At 32.8% G+C, this 24,667-nt stretch overlaps 1 protein-coding gene across 3 annotated transcripts in view; it reads right to left on the bottom strand.

Moving 5' to 3' along the window:
* LOC143225646 (glutamate-gated chloride channel-like) overlaps positions 1–24,667 on the bottom strand; it is a 170,738-nt gene that overhangs the window by 81,534 nt on the left and 64,537 nt on the right. For all 3 annotated transcript variants that reach the window (XM_076455442.1, XM_076455441.1, XM_076455443.1), the window contains 2 exons: positions 17,825–17,935; positions 12,617–12,720 (listed from right to left, as the gene is read on the bottom strand). In XM_076455442.1, coding sequence (XP_076311557.1) covers positions 12,617–12,720; positions 17,825–17,904 — 184 coding nt within the window. In that variant the 5' untranslated portion in view covers positions 17,905–17,935. The remainder of the gene's footprint in view (positions 1–12,616; positions 12,721–17,824; positions 17,936–24,667) is intronic.

Below are 24,667 nucleotides of genomic sequence, written 5' to 3'. Positions count from 1 at the left end.
CCCATTTACATTCTAAGATGCGCGCGCATTTTCAGGTCGGACAATCCTAAGTATTATTATTACATTAATACGTTACAAAGTAAATGAATAGTAATTCACATAGATTATTTACGATAATAAATCTTTTTAAGGCTACACTGTATTGTAAACTACACTTTTTAACAATTTTAAACCTCATTTGTTTTGTTGAAAATGTGAAAGACATCATTTCTGTAATTATTTCAAATCACTCGCAATGATAGCAAGCCTAAAACAGGTAAATGAATCGCTAATAGATATATCTCGCTCATTGCCAAACAAGCTTTTACCAAGGTAAAAGAAGATTTAACGTTATGTTGCACTTACACCTTAGAACATAAAACATGGTATAAAACGATTTAACGTTTTGTTGCACTTATACGTTTGACACATAAAACAAAGCAAAAGAAGATTTAACGTTATGTTGTACTTATAATTTACATACATAAACCAAATTAAAAGAAGAATTAACTTTATGTTCACTTACACCTTAGACACATAAACCAAAGTAAAAAAAGCTTTAAAGTTATGATGCATTTATAGTTTAGACACATAAACCATAGTAAAAGACGATTTAACGTTATGTTGCACTTATACTTTAGATACATAAAACAGGGTAAAAGAAGATTTAAAGTTATGTTGCTTTTATACTTTAGACACATAAACCAAGGCAGAATTAGATTTAACCTTGTTTTGCACTTATACTTTAGACACATAAATCAAGGTAACTGAAGAATTATCATTATGTTGCACTTATATTTTAGATACGTACACCAAGGTAAAAGAAGATTTAACGTTGTGATGCATTAATATCTTATACACATAAACCTAAAGATAAAGGTGATTCAAAGTTATGTTGCACTTTTACTTTAGACACATAAACCGGTAAAAGAAAACTAACATTGTGTTGCACTTTTACTTTAAATGCATAAACCAAAGTAAAAGAAAATTTAACATCATGTTGCACTTATACATTAGACACATAAACAAAGGTAAAAAAGAAATTAACCACATGTTGCACTTATTCCTTCGAAACCTCAACCAAAATAAATGAAGATTTAAAGTTATGATGCACTTATAACTTACACACATAAACCAAAATAAAAGAATTAACGTTATGTTGTACTGATACTTTAGACACATGAACCAAGGCAAAAGAAGAATTAACCTTATGTTTCACATATACTGTAGACACTCAAACCAAGGTAAAAGATGAATTATCGCTAAGTTGCACTTATGCTTTAGACACATAAACCAAGGCAAAAGAAGATGTAACGTTATATTGTACTTATGCTTTAGATACATAAACCAAAGTAAAAGAGGCTTTAAAGTTATGTTGCACATACACTTTAGATGCATGAAACAAGGGAAAAGAAGATTTAACTTTATGTTGCACTTGCATTTTAGATGCATAAACCAAGGTGAAAGAAGATTTAACTTTATGTTCCACTTATACTTTAGACACATAAACCAAGACAGAATTAGATATAACGTTGTATTGCACTTATATTTTAGACACATAAATCAAAGTAACTGAAGAATTAATATTATGTTGCATTTTTATTTTAGATACCTACACCAAGGTAAAAGAATATTTTACGTTGTGATGCACTAGTACCTTAGACACATGAACAAATATAAAGGTGATTTAAAGTTATTTGCACTTTTATTTGAGACACATAAACCGGTAAAAGAAAAACGAACGTTATATTGCACTTATACTTCAGATGCATAAACCAAGGTAAAAGAAGATTTAACATTATGTTGCACTTATACATTGGATACATAAACCATAGTAAAAGACAATTTAATGTTATGTTTCACTTATACCTGAGACACATAAACCAACGTAGAAGAAGAATTAACGTTATGTTGCACTTATACCTTGGACACATAAACCAAGGTAAAAGAATAATTAACCGTATGTTGCGCTTATACATTAGACACATAAACCAAGGTAAGAATGTTATTAACGTTATGTTGCACTTATACCTTAGACACATAAACCATTCTAAAAGAAGAATTAAAATTATGAAGCACTTATAATTTAGACACATAAACCAAGGTATATGAATATTTAACTTCATATTGTTCTTGTAGTTTAAGATACATAAACCTAGGTAAAACAAGATTTGAAGTTATGTTGCACTTATACCTTAGACACGTAATCGAATCTAAAAGAAGAATTAACTTTATATTGCCCTTATTCCTTCGAAACATCAACAAAAATAAATGAAGATTTAAAATTATTATGCACTTATAATTTAGACACATAACCAAGGTAAAAGAATTTTAAAATTTTTCTTGCACTTATACCTAAGACACATAAACCAAAGTAAAAGAAGCTTTAAATTTATGATGCACTTATAATTTAGACAAATAAACCAAGTAAAAGAAAATTTAACTTTATGTTGTTCTTATAGTTTAAGATACGTAAACCAAGGTAAAATAAGATTTAACTTTATCTTGCACTTATACGTTAGACACATAAACTAAGGTAAAAGAAGAATTAACCTTATGTTTCACTTATACTTTAGATACTCAAACCAAGGTAAAAGATGAATTATCGTTAAGTTGCACTTATGCTTTAGATACATAAACCAAATTAAAAGAAGCTTTCATGTTATGTTGCACTTATACCTTAGACACATAAACCAAGATAAAAGAGGAATTAACTTTATGTTGCCATTATACCTTAGACACATAAAGCAAGGTAAAAGAAGATTTAACGTTGTGATGCACTAATATCTTAGACACATAAACAAAGATAAAGGTGATTTAATGTTATGTTGCACTTATACTTTAGACACATAAACCGGTGAAAGGAAAACTAACGTCATATTGCAATTATACCTTAGACACATAAACCAACGTAAAAGAAGAATCAACGTTAGGTTGCACTTAAACCATGGACACATAAACCAAGGTAAAAGAATAATTAACGTTATGTTACACTTATACCTTAGACAAATAAACCAATCTAAAAGAAAAATTAACTTTGTTGCACTTATGCTTTAGACAGTTAATCCAAGGTATATGAATATTTAACTTTATGTTGTTTTTATAGTTTAAGATGCATAAACCAAGGTAAAAGAAAATTTAACATTATGTTGCAGTTATTCGTTAGACATATAAACCAAGGTAAAAGAAGAATTAACGTTATGTTACACTTATATCTAAGACACATAACCCAAGGTAAAAAAGAGATTTAACGTTGTGATGCACTTATACTGTAGACACATAAACCAAGGCGAAAGAAGATTTATGTTATGTTGCACTTATACTTTAGATACATAAAACAAGATAAAAGAAGAATTAACGTTATGTTGCACTTTTACTTTAGACAAATAAACCGGTAAAAGAAAAACGAACGTTATGTTGCACTTATATTTTGGACATATATACCAACGTAAAAGAATAATTAACCGTATGTTGCGCTTATACATTAGACACATAAACCAAGGTAAGAAAGTAATTAACGTTATGTTGCACTTATACCTTAGACACATAATCGAATCTAAAAGAAGAATTAAAATTATGAAGCACTTATAATTTAGACACATAAACCAAGGTATATGAATATTTAACTTCATATTGTTCTTTTACTTTAAGATACATAAACCTAGGTAAAACAAGATTTAAAGTTATACTGCACTTATACCTTAGACACGTAATCGAATCTAAAAAAAGAATTAACTTTATATTGCCCTTATTCCTTTGAAACATAAACCAAAGTAAAAGAAGCTTTAAATTTATGATGCACTTATAATTTAGACAAATAAACCAAGTAAAAAAAATTTAACTTCATGTTGCTCTTATAGTTTAAGATACATAAACCAAGGTAAAATAAGATTTAACTTTATGCTGCACTTATACCTTAGACACATAAACCATTGTAAAAAAAGATTTAACGTTGTGATGCACTAATATCTTAGACCCATAAACAAAGATAAAGGTGATTTAAAGTTATGTTGCACTTTTAGAGTCATAAACCGGTAAAAGGAAAACTAACGTCATGTTGCAATTATACCGTAGATACATAAATTATAGTGACAGAATATTTACTGTTATGATGAACTTATATCTGAAACACATAAACCACGGTAAAAGAAGATTTAACCTTATGTTGCACTTATACTTTTGGCCTATAAACCAAGGTGAAAGAATATTTAAAGTTATGTTGCACTTATATGTTAGACACATAAACCAAGGTAAAAGAAGAATTAAATTTATGTTTCACTGATACGTTAGACACATAATCCAAGGTAAAAGAAATTTTAACGGTATGTTGCTTTTAAACTTTAAACATATAAATCAAGGTAAAAGAAGATTTAAAGTTGTGTTGCTCTTATTCTTTAGGCACATAAGCCAGGTTAAAGAAGTTTTAATGTTGTGTTGCACTTATACCATCGAAACATAAACCATAGAAAAAGAAGATTTAACGTTATATTGCACTTATACTTTAGATGCATAAACCAAGGTAAAAGAAATATTAACGTTATGTTGCTTTTACACCTTAAACATATAATCCAAGGTAAAAAAGATTTATCGTTATTTTGCACGTATTCTTTAGATAAATAAAACAAGATAAAAGAAGATTTACCGTTATGTTTCATTTATACTTTAGACACATAAACCAATGTAAAAGAAGATTAACGTTATATTACATTTATACTTTAAGACACATAAACAAAGATAAAAGAAGGTTTAACGTTATTTTACACTTATACTTTGGATACAAAAACAAGGTAAAAGAAGAATTGACGTGATGTTGCACTTATACTTTAGATGCATAAACCAAGATAAAAAAAAGATTTAAACTTATGTTGCACTAAAACCTTAGACACATAAACCAAGGTAAAAGAATATTTAACATTATGTTTTATTTATACTTTAGACACATAAATCAAGGTAAGAGAAGAATTAATTTTATGTTACACTGATACTTTAGATACATAAACCAAAATAGATGAAGTTTTAACGTTATTTTTCATTTATAGTTTAGAAACATAAATCAAGATAGAAGAAGAATTAACGTTATGTTGCACTTATACTTTAGATACATAAACCAAGGTAAAAGAAGATTTAAAGATTTGGGTATCATTGCTTTTAGCGATATTTTCGAGTGTAGTTCGTATAATATCTCCCATGGTACGACCTACTTTGAACTTTTAGGTTATTCTTGTATCCATATACTAACCAATAAAGTGCAAAATAATCCTTATAATAAGAAATAACATAAAATTATATAACAACAACAAAACGCAATAACATGTTCTATATACAGTGGAGCGCCATTAACCCGCGGACCAGTAAACCGCGAAATCACTTAAGCCGCTGTAGCAAGTTTTGTCCCAAAATTTTTGATGTATTAAATCTACTACCTGGCTTTTTAAAGTTTCTCACACTCTCCTTGTCTTTATAACTTCAAGGGGATATTTAAAAAGGATTTCCTTTAATTTGGGAAATAAATAAAATATATTACAATAGAAATCGACCGTTAATCTACCTTATCCGCTCTCTATGTCAGCTTTATGGAGACCGCCATTGTTACCAAATCACACCTCTCCATACATTAATGTTAATTCGCGGTCAATCCGCGAAAAAAAGTGATCAATAATTAAAGTATTATTTTTAATTCGATAATCCGATATTTCTATGGAATTGTATAAATATTGGCCACAAACCCAATAGAAATCACTTCAGTTTCTGAATTAATAGTGAGCATATCATATTGACATGGCGGCCCGCATGTAACACGGGAAGACGAAATGTTACAGGGAAAAGCGAACCATCAATGCATTGGTCGTTTGTGTTAAAACGGCACTTGTCAATTGTATCTGAATAGTCTATACATTAATATTATAATGATCACGCGATGGCCCGGATGAGGCTCCTCGGCGGAGCTGTTGGCGACTTCGGCTTTTCAGTCACAAAGGTTTAAGCCGCGGTTAAGCAGGTTGACCCCCCAAATACCGCAGCTTAACGGCGCTCCACTGTATTAACCTTATCTGGACCAGTAAAACGTTTTATATACTGAGTAGACATCTACATATCAAATTTCACAATGTTAAACGAGTGTAATGGCATTTGAATCATGGGTTACCTTATTAATTGTCTTTCTTTAGACATTACAATCTGTCATTTTATAAAATTCCTTTAGTGTATTGCGTGTATGTTTTATAGCAAAGCCACATTTCTGTATAGTTTCGAGAAGTGTTGTCTGTAAAAAATGCACATAGTAATAAGGTTTACCTATGCCAAATTATAGGATTATATCTACTAAAAATCAGTCATCGATGTATTTTATTAAAGTTTCGTTTCAGCTCTTTATTTTCTACAATTTATTTTTCTCAGGATTTACCAGTATTTTATGAAGTCACAGTACGTGATGTGAACAACCATTAATGAAGTTCTGTTCTGAAAATACCTAAAGGCAATGCTTAAACATATGTGGATAGGGCAGATTAAAAACTACATATCTCAATTTAAGCAGTGATGTGTGTGTTTGTGAGAACTGTCAAGACCTGCCTAGAATAGAAACGAAGTATTGTGGGAAAAGTTATATATTTTATTTAGACGTTATTTTCAGTCCTGAAAATGTTTGTTTTATATTAAACTGTATTCGTTCGAAAGCAAAGTTTCTTCTATGACAAAACATCAGCTAAGCCTAATTAGGTTTAAAGAGAAGCTTGAATGACTGATATTCCTAACACTCAAACATGACTCACTTTCTCAGTTATTGATGTTATTGTTCATTTTATCTTATTTAAACAACGTAGAAAAATAACAATTACTGTTATATTTTGGCAAAAATTTCATTTAAATTGTTTGTTTGTTTTGAATCTTCGCGCAAAGCAACACGAGAGCTATCTGCATTAGCTGTCCCTCATTTAGCAGTGTAAGAACCAGAGGGAAGGCAGCTAGTCACCCACCGCCAACTCTTGGGTTACTCTTTTACCAATGGAGAATGAGAATGACCGTCACATTATAACATCTCCACGACTGAAAGGGCGAGCCTGTTTGATGTGATGCGGGGACTGAAACCCGCGACCCTAAGATTGCGAGTAAAGTGCTCCAGCCACGTGGTCATACCAGACTTATATTTAACAATGCATGTGGGACCACCAACTGTTACTTTGTTAGACCTGACAAATGATACCATCTTAGCTAACTCTGTATTTCAGCTATAGCCGTAGGTAATGGTAACACAACAACTTTATTCACCCAAACCTTCTAATTTCCTTCTGGTAACATCAAGCTAGATAGGTAAATATACATTGCCTTAATACAAGTACCAAAAGACAATATATTACAGTAAATGTAACTGATACTTGTATACATTACGTTCGGTGTCAACAAATCTCATTCTTTAGGCTGAGTAATATTGTACGAACAGCAACGAAAAGAAAACTGTAAAAACAAACAAACTAGGTATGTATTCCGAATTATTCCATTGAGTTACGACGTAACTTTACGAATTAAAAGTTTCTTTTTTTTGTATGCAAAGTTTTCCAGCTCATCTTGAGATACTTTTAACTCACGAATTTTGTATACCTATATATTTAGATCCAGGACAAATAAATTCTTAAAGTACTTTTAATATTTTAAACAGCATTTTATGGCAGATGTTTATAGCAGAACAAGGTGTGTCGTCTACACTTTGATCTCAACATAAACCTTAAGGTTATGGGTGCTTTGTCACTTTTACAACATGTCTGCCCGTACGAGGTAAAACTGTACAGTTACAAATCATTACAGGATAACACATTTTGTTTGTTTCGTCTCTCGAGCTTTCACCATATACTTTTGGAAAATATTATTATTTGATCATATTTTAAGAAAACCCACTTTTATTTAAAAAAACATATGTGTAATGTGATTTTTAACTTCTTATATAAGTTTATATATGTATCACGAGGGAAAGGTTTAAATAATTTTGTTTTTGTTTTTAACTACGAAGGATAGGGAAATAAACACTGAATACTCCTTACACATAAAACTAAACCTAAATGAGTTTAGTTTATAAACTTCTACATAAAATATCAAACAAATATGAACACATCATTTTAATGAAACCCAGCAAAGATATAGATAGTTTGATGCGTTTATTTCATCCGTAAAATAAGTTCAAGAAGTAACCATCCATAAACTTTTCTAGTTAAGTTCCACTTTTTATAAAACGAAAATATTTATTTTGAGCTATGATTTTGTTTGAAATTAAGGACAAAGCTACACAATGTGCTATCTGTGCTCTGCCCATCACGGTTTTCGAAATCCAGTTTCCAGAGGTATAAGTCCGCGCACATTCAGCTGTGTCACTGAGGGCGCTATAATTTTTATATTCTAAGATATATAAATCCTCAATATTAGTTTTATTTCCTGTAACTCGTGACCAAAAATAAAGCTTTTTTGAGTTAAAATATAATAAACTGTACTGATAAAATGAGATGAAAGAAAAATTAATTCACCAAACACTTTTAGTTTTACAGGCATAAATTCTTATTAATAACCATTATTGAAGAAAATCTTTGAGTTCATTTACATAATGCCGTTCATTTTAATGTACCGTTTTTAAAGTCACTACAAAGCTACGTGAAGGATCCCTTAATTAAATTTAGACCAGTAAGTGGTTTATTTAAAAATGCTGATAGATCACTGCTGAACTCTATGTAAGTGTGCAAATATTTACATGATAATTTCATAAAATATGTTTAGTGGTATCACCAAGTCAGTTATTTAGTTATCAAAAAGCTAAATAAAGATGTAGTAACTGAAAATATGCAGATACGTTTTGAAAAAGACCAATACATAATACTTAACTTTTGCAACCTACTTGTTAGTTATACATACAACATGTCCAGCTTTCACCCTTCGACAGTGTGCCACCAAGTAAGTTTTTGGACTTACGACGCAATAAAACTGGTTTCGATACCCGTTATGGGAAAAGCCTCAGATAGTCCTTTGTGTAGCTTTATGTTTAACTACAGGCAAATAAACCATTAACAGTGAACTCCTCGTATAAATGGATAACGAAGAATCAAGTTAGTTATTTAGTTATCAGAAAGCTAAACAAAGATCGCCCTAACCACCAGGCCATGCCGGGCCCTACATTTCAATGAAATAAATGTATTTTGATTAAGAATATTATTACCAAAAGTGTTTTACCTTGCTTGACTGACACGTTATTTCACCAATAAATATTTGTCAATTATACCCACATTTTCACGATTTACAACCAGAAGAAGTGGATATTGCAGTGTTTAAAATAAGGTAACAAATGAAATGTCTTACTAAATATAAATCAGCATGGAGCACTTCAATAAAAAAATGAAATTTAAAGAGAGAGAAGATGTTTGTTTTTCTTGTAGCAAAGCCACATCGGGCTATCTGCTGAGCCCACCGAGGGGAATCGAACCCCTGATTTTAGCGTTGTAAATCCGTGGACTTACCGCTGTATTAGCGGAGGGAAAGACAGAGAAAGTATTTTGATTTGTTTTCCAAACGAGTGACTCTCAACAAACGTTTGGGAATTTACAACATAATTGTTTTTTTACAGCCGAAACTACATGTTCTTTTCTAATGTTTACTTAGTTTCATTCAATCAACTAAGTATTTACGCTATGAAAAGTAAAGTAAAACACACAAACTTTGTGTTTATAGCAAAGCGCAGTGCGCTTTCTGATTTCTCTAGTGCAGAGAATCGAACCACGAAGTTTAATAGTGTAAGTCGCTTATCACTGAACCACAGATGAGCCTAAACAATATGATTAACGAAACTAGTGTTAAGGAAAGAGCACACAGGAGCATAACTTATAAAATCGTATCTTCTACCTTCGGTATCATATTCTTCTGAAAGATTTTCAACCGATTTTCAAGGAACACTAATAAAGACAAACTTTGAAAGTAAAGCTTTTATGTTTTATGCTGATATTGTAGTACTTAAAAGTTAGCATGCCAATTAGTTCTTCCACGTTTTATTCTAATTCCTATAGTGTAAGCAGATATTACCATGGCTTTGTAAGTTATCTCTTGAAATTATAAATGAACAACTAGATTCATTTTATGAGTCCGGTTTATTTCAGGGTGCAGCTGTGTTGGTCATGCTGTTTCTTTTTTTTTTTTTTTTTCGAAAATATTTTTGCTCAGTCGATAAAGGTTGAGCTGAAATGATGGAAACGTTCTGCAGAAAACGTATATTTTTTGTCAGTAATGTTATAAATTTTAAACATAGTATTTTTATAGTACTTCTTTTTTTTTATTAGAATAGTAAAATAAAAAAATCATTTTTTTCTCTGTAAGAATAGCGAAAACGTATATTATAATGTTTGTTGTAGAATTGTGAATTATCCTTGAAGGAATAATAGCTGACTACTGATCAGGTTGTCTTAAATAACCATCAACATGGTGCAATATTAACCCTAAATTCTGATACTTCCTCACCTAGAATAACATCGTGAAATATTAACCCTAAATTCTGATACTTCCTCACTTAGAATAACACGGTGAAATATTAACCCTAAATTCTGATACTTCCTCACTTAGAATAACAACATGGTGAAATATTAACCCTAAATTCTGATACTTCCTCACTTAGAATAACAACATGGTGAAATATTAATCCTAAATTCTAACACTCTCTCACTTTAATTAACGCTTGGCTACTAGTCAAATTTTAACAACAAGAGCTAGTGAAGGTAAAGATGGAAAACCAAGAAGGATAGTTTCCATAATCGTGTGACTAAAAGCTCGGAACATCCTCCTTCATACAGAAGATGATAAAATTTAATGTGGTCGTAAAATGTGATGTAAAGTTAAAAAAGGATTATGCCTCCTTATAAGAGATAATGATATCTGATATTGTCAGGTACTTTTCCATGGGAAGTGGTGACTGAAAGTTGATGAATAATTCTAGTTTACTAAACCAGATAATAATGTTTTATACTACCAAATGTTTTCCATGTGGAAGTTGATAGTTTCATACTCAGTACTGAACTACCTTTATCTGTTTAGTTTGTGTAAAACATCTTCGTCACTAGTTGTCAACCACTTTACGTTAAATTGTTATAAAAGACTGGTTGATCTGCTATTCTGACATTTCCTCCACGGAATATGCCAAGCTGCATTAGCAACATCACCATTTGTTGTTACTAGCCCTTTCATATCGTCCATTGTGTTCTCACCACTTCTATATTATTACCTAGCTTAGTTCCAGACGGTCAAGAGAAATGCAGATCTTGCAATATTTATAAATTACTTCCTTCACACACTAGTTGAAGTTGGGAACATTAAATGATTAATGAAAGCTTATTGTTTCAATGAATGAAAACTTTGTAGGTTCATGAAAGCATTCGATTTCCTGCTCTGCACAATGAAAACCTTTTGTTTGTGTATGTCAGTTTTGAATCCGGTACCTATCATGGTAATGTAGGTTTTAAACGTCGTCCTCGTCACACAAATGTTTATGCTGGTATTTTGTTTTAAGGGAAACCAAAAGTAAAACATTTACAAAATAAATGCTTCCTGATAAGACACATTATGCAGATAGTACATTATCAAAACAAGCGTAAAATAGAATGAAATGCAGGTAGTACAATATGAAAAAACGTAAATTAGAAAGAAATACAGATTGTACAATATTAAAACGCGAAATGGAAATAAGTAAAGATAGTACAATTTCAAAACGTAACTTAGAAAGATATATAGATAATAGAATGTTAAAACGTACATTAGAATGAAATAAAGCGGTATAGATATTTTGTATAATCGTGGGAATTGCTTTGATTTAAGACAACCACGTTTATGAATCTACGAAGCCCTATTACATACAAGCTATCCTGTAGATCTATTAGGAATAAATATTATGTTGGAGTCTATACAAAGGTCATACTTCTAAAGATTACCGTTAATTTTCCCAAAGGACTGCAATCTTTGTACATAAGTATCTACCCTGGCTTTCACAAACACGTGCATTGCTTCATCTTATAGCTTTCCACTGGGTTCTCTTTTTTTGTCTTTGTCTCTTTTCTCTACTTATTTCAGCGCGTATAAGCCGTTGTCATGGTAACTAAAATTCGACCTTTTTCGAAACAACGAGGAGTTAAATCACACAAGATGAGTTCAGTTTTAGCAACAGTGAAGATCCATGCTCTCAAAATAACTGAGCTGGTGTGTTTTAACCCGTAAAGGTCGACTTCTTAAGTATACTAAGTCATTAAGCGTTACTCTAAAATGTTGTAAGAATCTCACTTTGATCTCACTTTATCCGTCTCTTTAGGAAGACGGTTTTAGTTAGCGCAGGTCTTTATTCTGGAAGTTGTTTTAACGTTAACGTACTCAGTTGATAAGATGATAGCTTATGAAGAGAGCTTCAAAATGAATTGCATTTCTAAAGCAAACTAGAGCTGAAGATGCTTTCATAATTTATTAAATAATATAATATATTTTGTACTGTTACAAAATATAAATATACATCAGTCCATTGTCATTATAAGAAACCATGAAAGTATTCCTAGTCTTTAATTATAACACTAAAATGGAATATTTCTTCTATTATTGTACAGTACTGTTGTAGAAATCATCTATCAGTCTAAATAACCTGTATTGTTGATTCCATGGGGGCGTATCCGACTATCGTAACGGCCAGGTCCAATAATGCTATCCAGGATCCGTTTTTCAATATGGCGGTAGTTGGCTTTTGCGCTAAAGAATGAAAAAAAAACACGAAATATAAAAAAGTTGATATTGAAGCATCAGTACCACGTGGTGTTTGTATTCAATTACGATACTCATTACTTAGAAAAATACAATACTTTCAGTCTGAGTTTATCAGTTGTTTACATGAGATGCTACTTTTTTTTTTAGCTTTAGCACAAAATATATCGCAAGTTAGTTTCATATACAAATACGATATCATTGGGTTTGACAAGTCGAGCACCTATGATGTCCTTGTTCTGAACCATTTCAAGATTCCGCTAGTGTTACAATACTTCGAAAAACATTTCAGCCCGTGTCTAATCCCGGTCGCAACAAACATGCTCGCCATTTCAGCTTTGAGGACGTTATAATGTGACGGTCAATCCCATTATTTTTTGGTAAAAGAGAAGCCCCAGAGTTGGCGGTGGGTAGTGATGACTAGTTGATTTCCCTCTAGTCTTACACTGCTAAATTAGGAGCGGCTAGCGCAGATAGCCCTCGTGTAGCTTTGCGCGAAATTCCAAAACAAACAAACAAATTGAGCTCGTGTTATTAAATAATGTGTACATAGCATGGCGAATTGAGATTCAACCCATCAAATCAATGATACTAACTATGACACAGAGATGTTTTAATTTTTTTTTAATGTGAAAGGTATCTCGATGTATATTTCCTTTAAATTAATTCATAATTTACCTCTTATTTACCTTAGGTTTTATGACCTGAATGTATAGTTTGTACGTTGCATAATATGTCAGATAAATAGGCTTCAGTTGACGCTCGATTTTATGATGCTACTGACAATTAAAAAAATATATATTTATTTAATTTCGTTCTTCCAGAATAAATTAAATAGAGTTAGGATGTGCATTCGGCAGAGTTACCTGACTGAAATATCGCTGAAAGAGACAAGAACAGCTGGTTATCAGTTTTATTTTGTTGGTAGTTTTGTTTGTTTGTTTTGGAATTTCGCACAAAGCTGCTCGAGGGCTATCTGTGCTAGCCGTTCCCTAATTTAGCAGTGTAAGACTAGAGGGAAGGCAGCTAGTCATCACCACCCACCGCCAACTCTTGGGCTACTCTTTTACCAACGAATAGTGGGATTGACCGTCACATTATAACGCCCCCACGGCTGGGAGGGCGAGCATGTTTGGCGCGACTCGGGCGCGAACCCGCGACCCTCAGATTACGAAGCGCTCGTATTAACGCGCTCGGCCATGCCAGGCCTTGATGGTAGTACTCGACTTTAATACGGCCTGCCATGGTCAGGTGGTTGTTATAATGTGATAGTCAATCTCCTAAGTAGTTGGTAAAAAGTAGCCCAAGAGTTGGTGATGATGGCTAACTGCCTTCCCTGTAGTCTTACATTGCTAAATGAGGGACGGCTAGCGCAAATATCCTCGTGTAGCTTTGTGTGAAATTCCAAAATCATACTTAAACGTATTCCACAATTGTTGGGAGGAGGAACAACAAAGGCACAATAACACTTTTTTTTTCTCTCTCTTTTCAATAAACTCTCAGAAAGACGATGTCCTCGGACTTCTAGTATATTGAGGCTTAGATAAGTAAACTAAAGACGCAGTTTTAGTAAATATCTGATTAAAATTAGCTCTACCTGAAATAGAAATCGACTAATATTAAGGTAATGAAGATAGATAAAGCGCTTTAAGTCTTCGATACCAATTCCTCTCCAGAAAAGCTGTCTTTCTAAGATGAATACAAATGAATCTCAGCACGCTGCTCACTAAAGTAGATCTGTTTTAGATTCCCCGCTCAGTTGGAGCACAATAAAGTTCAAGCGATAATGTAACAACCAGTTTTACGAATCTAACTTTGAAGACATAAAACATAAAGCTACAAACAAGACACAAATGCAGCTAAAAAAAAAAGGCAATATTATTTAAACTGGCCATTTGGGGGGTGGGGTAAAAGGACTACAATTATGTACAGTTTCACCCCAGAAAACACGATTCTATTGATGAACACGATTACAACATCATGTTCTACGTGTTAAACCCCATAAAGGATGTCAACATCGTTAAAGCTTGCTTCATATATTGAATCACAATCTTGCCATTAGATATAGAGCTTTAATAAACCGTAAGCCAAAGTTTCTGATATATGTATTTTAAGTACACAAACACACACACACACACACATATATATATATATATATATTAACACAAATATTTGATTAGAATTAAAAAGTATGTCAACCATTCATCAAGGGTTTGCAATGATTATTTTCTACACAGAGTACTAAGGGGTATTTAAAATGTTAAATCAATGTGGCTAAGCTGTGTCGTCTCTTTACTATCCATAAACGGCTGCTAATTAAGATGCTTTACGAAACCAGGTTTCTAAAATTTTGATAAAACGAGCTATTTCTACCGAATCTGTTGTCATGCCAACTAGTCAGCGCTACGTTATAATTGGCCAGGTGTACTGCATGTGATACTCAGGTTATTTAATGGATATTAGATCGATAAAGATAGATAGTACTTAGTAAAGTAACGAGAACATTCTTTGTGCATCCTAGTACTTTGTAAACGATATCCAGAAAGCCGCCATTTTTCAAATTATTTCATATAATAAGATAAATAGCGATAAAAGTAAATGCTATATAGATCATCAATTTTAGAGCAAAGAGTGATTTGGAATGATTTAATTCACACACAAACAAAAGGATTTCTAAAATTTCGACTATTCTTTTTTTTTACTAAGGAACATACACTGTTATTACTTTAACACAAGTTTATTTTCATAGTTCTTGTGATTATTCAATTGAAGTCTTAATTAAATATCACACGATAGGTTTATATACTGACAGGTGGCATCACATTTTATTTTATTTGTTTTGAAAGGCTAAGGAAATAGCTTTCCATATCATTTTAGAGAAGCACATTCGTGCTATTACATTAAGTGATTCTCATTGGTAAACTTTCTTTCTTTTGTTGAGATAGGCCTAATAACTTCGAATGTGCTCAAGGTTTTGAAAGTGACCCACGATTGATTCTCGTTTTTTCTTACACTATTATGAAAATTGTTTAAATCGATTCTTTTATATCACAGATTCTTATTGTGTTGTTTAATACGTATACACGTTCCTAAATTTTTGATATTGAAGTAACTACAATATTAAACATTAATGCTTTGTAGTCTTCAGTTTTAACACTCCAATGTAGACCCGTTTCAAAATGGGATAACAACATGAACCATACAAAAATATGTATTAATCGAATAATATTAAATACCGTAATAACAAGACAAATTATCGCTATGAAAACTAAGGTTTAAACTGGGATTTATAGTTCGACTGCAATGTTACACGTTATAGTTAATTACATTTCTTTTGCATCCATGATTCAAAATCTGTTAGATAAGCATGCTCTTTTAAACGCTAATGAAGATGATGCTGTAATAATGATAACAGACAAGAATAAATAATATCAAGTCACTTAATAAACTGGTTAATTAAGACTAAAACTTAAAGAACACAACACCAGCTTCTTCGATTAAATTGGTTCATTCTTGCCCTTTCAGCAGGTTACTCCATCTTTCGACTATTTAACTAATGTTGAGCTAATTTTACTGTGTTTAGCAACGCTTTCAAACCAAGCTTGTAAGTGTAATAAGTGAGATACCAATACTATGACGACCTTAGAAGTTATTTAAAGATATTCTGAAAGCAGGTTATATCTGAATAATATAGAATTTTCTTTTCTTTTTCTTATAATTTAGGGAGAATGTTTCAGTCAGTAAGTCAACCAATCCATGGTAGTCCTCTTTATTCGTCTGGTAACTTTATAAACATAATTCTTGAGGGTAAATCCATGTCATCAATCAAGGCTTCCTAAATTGACTAATTAATCTGGCGTAAATATACACTGTTCATTTTTTATCTTTACCCAATTTCATAATAAAAGGTTTTTTCATCCTATTCTTCTCCCCATATTCTGATATTTGATATAATCTTCAATGTGGAATACGAGGATTCTTTGTTTGAAATAAAGCTATTTCCTTGCCTGTTGTTTTTATGATAATACGACTTGGTTAGGAGAGTATTATTTTCAGTTCATCTCTATGGGCAAAAAACACGTACATTGCTGACAATGTACAAAAATGATGTGTTGAATGTTCCCTGCAATAATCAGGCATATGTTTCCAAATGTGTATGTGCACAACAATAAAACTACCTCTAAGACTCTACAAATGTACAGTTATCAACACAGGAATGATCAGTTTCAACAACGTTTTTTGTTTTTTTTCTCATACTTATGGAACTCCACTCTTGACATTTGGATACTTTAATTTTCAAAAACACAAGTTCCATAGTGAAACAATATATGTTTAGTCTTTATACGTTTTAGAATTTAGACATTCGATCATCGGCGTATAAATCTTTTGCGTGTTACATAAATACGTTTTATATAATATATATAGGAGTGTTTTATATATAGTATATATATATATATATATATGTAGGTGTTTTTTTATATAAGAAAATGTAGCTGCTACTAATGGAACATTTACGTTTCAATATTTTAAATAAAACTTTGTTTTCCTGATCAGTCGATTGTTTACTTTTTATTGTAAAATGTTAACAATAACAGTAACAAACATATGCAATTAATTTTTATTTTTACTCGCGAATCTACATAACGAGCTTCCTGCGCTGTGTCCATCGAGGAATCGAATCTCCGATTTTAGCGCTATAAACCCTTAAGCTTTTCAGTGGTAGGGGCCATATGCAGATCGAGCAATATATAATAAAAACGTTTAAACTGTTATGAGAGTAATAAAATGTGGTCAACACTTCCGTCTACAATTTAGCTACAAACGTCTTTAGATAATTATTAACTAGACGTTTCCGATACTTGAGTAATCTAGTCTAAATTCTATGAATAAAATCTGTGAACTTCAACTGATCACATGTAAATATTTAAGTACGTTAAGTATTTAAACTTATATTAATCAATTTATTTTACTTGAAATACTTTCCCTTATTATTAAACGAAATGCAAAAATGTATATGAAAAAAATCTTACAGACAAGCATTAAAATAGATATAAATTTAAGAAGTGACAAGTTATTTTTAATATTAACATACCAAGCACAATCTGCAAGTAACAGTAAGAACAAACACAATCCTAGAGCACCGTCTAAGCCTTTGCACCAGTTCAGCTTCATCTTTAGATTGATCACTCAGTTATAGTGGAACCTGTAAAATACCAAAAACAAGAACACATGTAGAGGTGTTATGTGTAAAATACCAAAAACAAGAACTTATGTAGAGGTGTTATGTGTAAAATACCAAAAACAAGAACTTATGTAGAGGTATTATGTGTAAAATACCAAAAACAAGAACTTATGTAGAGGTATTATGTGTAAAATACCAAAAAAAAAAAAAACTTATGTAGAAGAGAAGTGTTGTCTGTAAAATAGAAACAGGAATCTATGAGACGGTTGTATGTTGTTGTTTTTTTAATTTTGTACAAAACTACACGACTGTTATTTGCGCTAGCCGTCCCTAATTTAGCAGAGTAAGACTAAAGGGAAGGCAGCTAGTCATCACCACCCACCGTCAACTGTTGAGATACTCTTTACCAACGAATCGTGGGGTTGACCGTCACGGATGAAAGAGGGCAAGCAAACATTATTACTTCAGCTGGGATACTTGCTTGTGTCTGGATAAAACAGACTAATGGTCAGTCGAAACATATATTTGTTCTCTATAGAATATACTTTTTATTATTCGTACAAATTGTTGATAGCCAGCTTATTATCACTAAGAAGCTACTTGTCTCTGATTTTACTTCAGCGTCCAGACTACTGACAAGTTAGATAACGTTTACTTTACCTTAGCGTCCAGACTACTGACAAGTTAGATAACGTTTACTTTACCTTATAGTCCAGACCACTAACAAGTTACATAACTTTTACTTTACCTTAGCGTCCAGACCATTAACAAATTACATAACTTTTACTTTACCTTTGCGTCCAAACCACTAACAAGTTACATAACTTTTACTTTACCTTAGCGTCCAGACCACTAACAACTTACGTTATTTTTACTTTACCTTAGCGTCCAGACCACTAACAACTTACGTTACTTTTACTTTACCTTAGCGTCCAGACCACTAACAACTAACGTTACTTTTACTTTACCTTAGCGTCCAGACCACTAACAACTTACGTTACTTTTACTTTACCTTAGCGTCCAGACCACTAACAACTAACGTTACTTTTACTTTACCTTAGCGTCCAGACCACTAACAACTTACGTTACTTTTACTTTACCTTAGCGTCCAGACCAGTAGGAAGTTAATTAGTTTTAGTTTATTTGACTTCAGGTTCCAACCCAACAACAACTCGCTCAGATATTAATTTGGTTACGAGACTGGTAATAACTCATTCAACTTTCACTTCATTGTAATTCGTTTAGCCTTCGCTAGTACCTTTTACATTCTTTACAATCTAAGCTAGTTTATATCTTGTCAAAAAAGAATAATCAGCATTCTTTTTCTGCATAATGATCCAGCCTTTTTTTAATTCGTTAATTTAAAATTATTTTAATATGGGTTTTTCATTTTATGGAACCTGAAATATTCATTACTTACTACTCACATATAACATAACTGCCAGTTAAAGAGAAAGAAATGTTGAAATTTCGGCTTTTTTGAAGACGGGAATTTTATATTATCACTAAAACTTGATATAATTATTGTTGTTGTAATTGGATATTAAACCTGATATAATTATTGTTGTTGTAATTGGATATTCCCATTTCACAAACGTTGTAAGGCCCGGCATGGCCAGGTGGATTAAGGCGTTCGACTCGGGTTTGAATCCCCGTCGCATCAAACATGCTCGTTTTTCGGCTGTAGGGGCGTTATTAAGTGACGGTCAATCCTACTATTCGTTGGTAAAAGAGTAGCCAAAGAGTTGGCGGTGGGTAAATGATGACTAGCTGCTCTCCCTCTAGTCTTACACTGCTAAAGTAGGGACGGCTAGTGCAGATAGCCCTCGTGTAGCTTTGCGCGAAATTTAAAAACAAAACAATCAAACGTTGCACTTCATACATTATAACGACGTCATCTTAACTGAGAATAATTAAATAATGCCATATATAGTGATGTTTAAAAATGAAGTTCGAAATTATTACGTCTCAAGGTATGTATATAAAAAGGCAGTTTGTATACTTTGTATTTAATCTAAATTTGGAGAGTATATAACACAAGCCATTCCAAGACATCACTACTCAATGACTACGTTGAACGGTATGTTTTCATTTACCGTATGCCGCATGTCTTACGCTTTATCGAGGGCTATGTCCATAGCATAGCAATGTTTACGACTATTATCTTAATTAAAAGGTACAGTCCCGAGCGTAATTTATGACTGAGGGCTCAACAACCTTGTCGGTGTAACAGTGAATTGAAGTAATGACGTCGCCTTCACTTGGAAAACTGCCGCTTCTAAGATAGTAAAGAAAGAAAAACGATAATTCCTTTACAGGATTAAGACAAACGCTTTAGCTCTATATAAAACACAGAGTGACAATTATTACACTATAAACACCCATATCAGTTACTGAGTGAAACAAAACATCAACATTTAATATCACAAAGTCACCATTCAATATAACGATTTTATAAATACTGTAACATACGAAACGGGTTTCCTATTCCTAAGGATTTCATTAAGGATAATTTCAACCTATTTATCAGAATACTACAAGTATAGAAGCAGATAAGCCACAAGTACAATTATTTCCTTATTTTAACGCTCCCAGGAGGCTAAACGGCAAATTTGAAAGCTTGTAACGCTAAATTTCGCGGTACAATACCAGTGGTGGGAGCAGAACAGGTAGTCATTGGCAAACAAACGTTTGAAAATATTACAAAAAAAGAAAGAGTTTCTCCCTTAAACTAGAAAACTATATAGAACTGAAAGAACTGTGCAAAAAATCGTTTTACTTTGATGTTTGTTTTGTTTTTAATTTCGGGCAAAGCTACCCGAGAGCTATCTGGACTAGCCGTCCCTAATTTAGCAGTGTAAGACTAGAGGGAAGGCACCTAGTCTTCATCACCCACCGCCAACTCTTGGGCTACCCTTTTACCAACGAATAGTGGGATTGACCATAATATTATAACGACCCCACGGCTGAAATGGCGAGCATGTTTAGTGCGAGGGGGATTCGAACCCGCAACCTTCAGATTACGAGTCGAACGCCTTAATCCACCTGGCCATGCCGAGACAATTATGTATGTACATAACTAGTTTACTCATTTTATGGTGTCGCATTTAATTAATCACTTGTCATAGACGATGCAAACGTGAAGGTTCGATTGAAAAGGACGAAAACTGTACAGACAAAAGTAAAGTACAGTAGAGTAGTATATATGACATACAACATTCGTAATCCTTCTGATGTGCTATTTAAGCAAAACAAATGGGTCTAAATAAGAATGAACGCCGATACGTAAACAAATAAAAACATTTTATGATGATAAGATAATAACGTTAGAAAAAATATTTTTCCCTCTCAAAAGTTTTTTTTTAGTCAAATGTAACACAATCAGACTGGTTATAATTCGAAGACTATACTTAGATTAATTTTCTTCCTGAGATACGTTTTTTTATTCACGTTTTATTTTCGTAACTGATTTGTAACATGTCGATATTTTCATAATGGAATCTCTTTCTCCTAAGACTAACGACCGTATTATCAGTATTTCGATCGTTGAAAAGTGAGACTTGAATCACAAAGATAATATGAATGGGTCTTTTGTTAAAGAGATTATGAATATTAAAAGAGCAAATTCAAGCTCAAATACATTCAGGAATGTAATTATAAACGTCTTCTTTTTCTCATATAACTTAAAAGCTTTTTAACTCTTTTCCATCTTAAAATGTTTTTCGCGAGCTTTCATCTCTACCGTCACAGCCTTTTCGTAATCAACAACAACAAGGGAACAACTAACATACAATTTTAAGCCTCACAGAATACGTAGTTGTTTTTTCTTGTGATTATAATTATGTTTGTTTGTTTTTTGAATTTCTCGCAGAGTTACTCAAGGGCTATCTGTGCTAGCCGTCCCTAATTTAGCAGTGTAAGACTAGAGGGAAGGCAGCTAGTCATCGCCACTACCACCAACACTTAGACTACTCTTTTACCAGCGAATAGTGGGATTGACCTTCACATTATAACTCCCCACGGCTGAAAGATCGAGCATGTTTGGTGTGACGTGGATTCGAACCCGCTACCCTCAGATTACAAGTCGACGCCTTAACTATCTGGCCCTGCCAGGTCAACCCACCGAAAAGACTCATTATTGGAAGAATACAGGACAGAATTATTTCGCAAAATGTGTACATAATTATAATAATTGGCCCAGCATGGCCAGGTGGGTGAAGGCGTTCCATTCGTAATCTGAGGGTCGAGGGTTTGAATCCTCTTTGCACTAAACATGCTCGCCCTTTCTGTGGTGGGGGCGTTATATTGTTATGCTCAATCCCATTATTCGTTGGTAGAAGAATAGCCCAAGAGTTTGCTGTGGGTTACTATTACTGAGGACATTAAAGACATCATTAAACTGGAATCATTAAAAATGTATTTCATGATAATTTTATTTCTCTCTATTCAAGTTATCTGCTGACCTTGTAATTAACTTCAGCAGTAATAATTAAGATATAAAGTATAAAAGAATCTTTAGCCAACCTAAATGTAATTAAACTTATGTTTATAGAAATATTCTGAAATATGAATGAAAATTATGTTATGGCACTAAACTAATGTATCTAATTTTACATTGTTTGTTATGGTTAAGAAATTCAGAGAAAGTTACTTGTCAGTAAGAACACAAACATACGCGCTCTTTCAAACGTGGGGGCGTTATAATGTGACGGTCAATCCAACTATTCGTTGGTAAAAGAGTAGCCCAAGAGTTGGCGGTGGGTGGTGATGACTAGCTGCTTTCCTTCTAGTCTTACCCCGCTGAATTAGGGAAGGCTCTCGCAAATAGCCCTCGTGTAGCTTTGCGTGAAATTAAACAAAAACAAACAGTATGAGCACTTTGAATCATTTAACCATGTATTGTTGTTATTTACATTTTTTTTTGCTAGACATTAAAAATAGACATGATATTTTAAGCAATTGTTTATTGTTTAAAAGTTAGATTAATAAAGTAAACGTTAAAATCATACGTGTAAGTGTGTCGCGTGGCCTCTATGTCTTCAGCTTAGGGCTTTTAAAAATCTTTCATAGCAAACAACTAATAGTAAGTGAGAATTTAGTGTCCCCCCAGTAGCACAGTGGTATACGCGGATCTGCGGATCTATAATGCTGAAAACCAGGTTTCCATACCCGTGGTAGGCAGAGCACAGATAACCCTTTGTGTAATTTTGTGCTTAATAATAAACAACAACAAAAATTTAGTGTTTACTCAGAGATGACTAGATATTAATGCCTTTTTAATTTGTTTAATTGCTAAAAGCCTGGTATTCGCAAGATGGCGTACACTTTGTTAATAAAGGTTTCTAGTTTTTGTTTTAGAAATGCTTTTCTTTCATTGACAGCTGTGTAAACCAAGAATGTTTAAATAAGTAAGTTATTTTCTTTCCCATTTTTAGAATTACTAATATCGAAGCATATTGCTGATTGAAAAATCTACGTAATCCAAAATGTCCAGAAATACATATATCACAAGGTGAGAATATTAGTAGTTAACATTATATGTTGTACAAAGTTGAAGATGTTATTTTAGGCCTGGCATGACCAAGCGCGTTAAGGCGTGCGACTCGTAATCTGAGGGTCGCGGGTTCGCATCCCCGTCGTGCCAAACATGCTCGTCCAAGAGCTGGCGGTAGGTGGTGATGACTAGCTGCCTTCCTTCTAGTCTTACACTGCTAAATTATGGACGGCTAGCACAGATAGTCCTCGAGTAGCTTTGTGCGAAATTCAAAAAACAAACAAACAAATGTTATTGTAAAGCGGTTTTGAATATGCAGATTAGCAAGTTACCCGCCAACCACAGCCTATATAAATTCACTGTAAAAATACGTGAACTACAATTACATTTTGACATTGTTCCTTTGGTTATTTATAATTTCGCGCAAAGCTGCACGAAAGCTATCTGCGCTAACCCCTCCCTAATTTGTCAGTGTAAGACTAGAAGAAAGCAGTTAGTCATCACTACCCACCATCAACTCTAGGGCTGCTCTTTTGCCAACGAATAGTGGGATTGACCATTACGTTATAACGCCCCCACAGCTTAAAGGGCGATTTGTGTTTGATATGATGGTAATTCGAACCCGCGACCCTCAGATTACGATTCAAGCGCCCAAACCACTTGGCCATGCCGAACCTTGTTGTCATTGTTTAGCGTTACGTAGATATTGAGCGCAGATAGCCCTGGTGTAGCTTTGCGCGAAATTCCAAAAAAACAAACAAACGTAGATATTGTGAAGTAACCAACAATTATTCACTTTTTCCGACTCAACGTATAATAAACATACACACCTGAACAAAATGTTGAGAACAGAGACTTAGAATTTCCAAGACGGTAATATCTCTTGCACTTAGTGGCATTATAAAACAAATAAAAATAATAAACTTCTGTCAATAATAAACTTCTGTCAACAGATCAGCTAGAAAACGACCTGCAACAACTAATTAGAGAACTCCAACTTTTCTTATAAAAATACCTCTATAATTCTTTCAGCCAAGTGGGCACAACACAGATAGCCCATTATGCAAGGTTGCAATTTGCAGCCAACCAAACAAACAAACAAACAAAAAAGAATGTTCAGACATGTTTAACTCTTCTTTTTCTGCATTCAAAATATTTCGATAGCTTATGGAATTTGTAAATAAAAATAATTTTAAAATATTTCAAGCAATATCTACGTTCTGTAATTTATATACGTTGTTTTTCTTAGTTATCCAGTT

Source organism: Tachypleus tridentatus, chromosome 9 (genome assembly GCF_004210375.1).
Source record: "Tachypleus tridentatus isolate NWPU-2018 chromosome 9, ASM421037v1, whole genome shotgun sequence".
Taxonomy (NCBI): Eukaryota; Metazoa; Arthropoda; class Merostomata; order Xiphosura; family Limulidae; genus Tachypleus; species Tachypleus tridentatus.
Note: the sequence above shows the minus strand (reverse complement) of the source record. Positions and strands in the feature narration are given on the sequence as shown.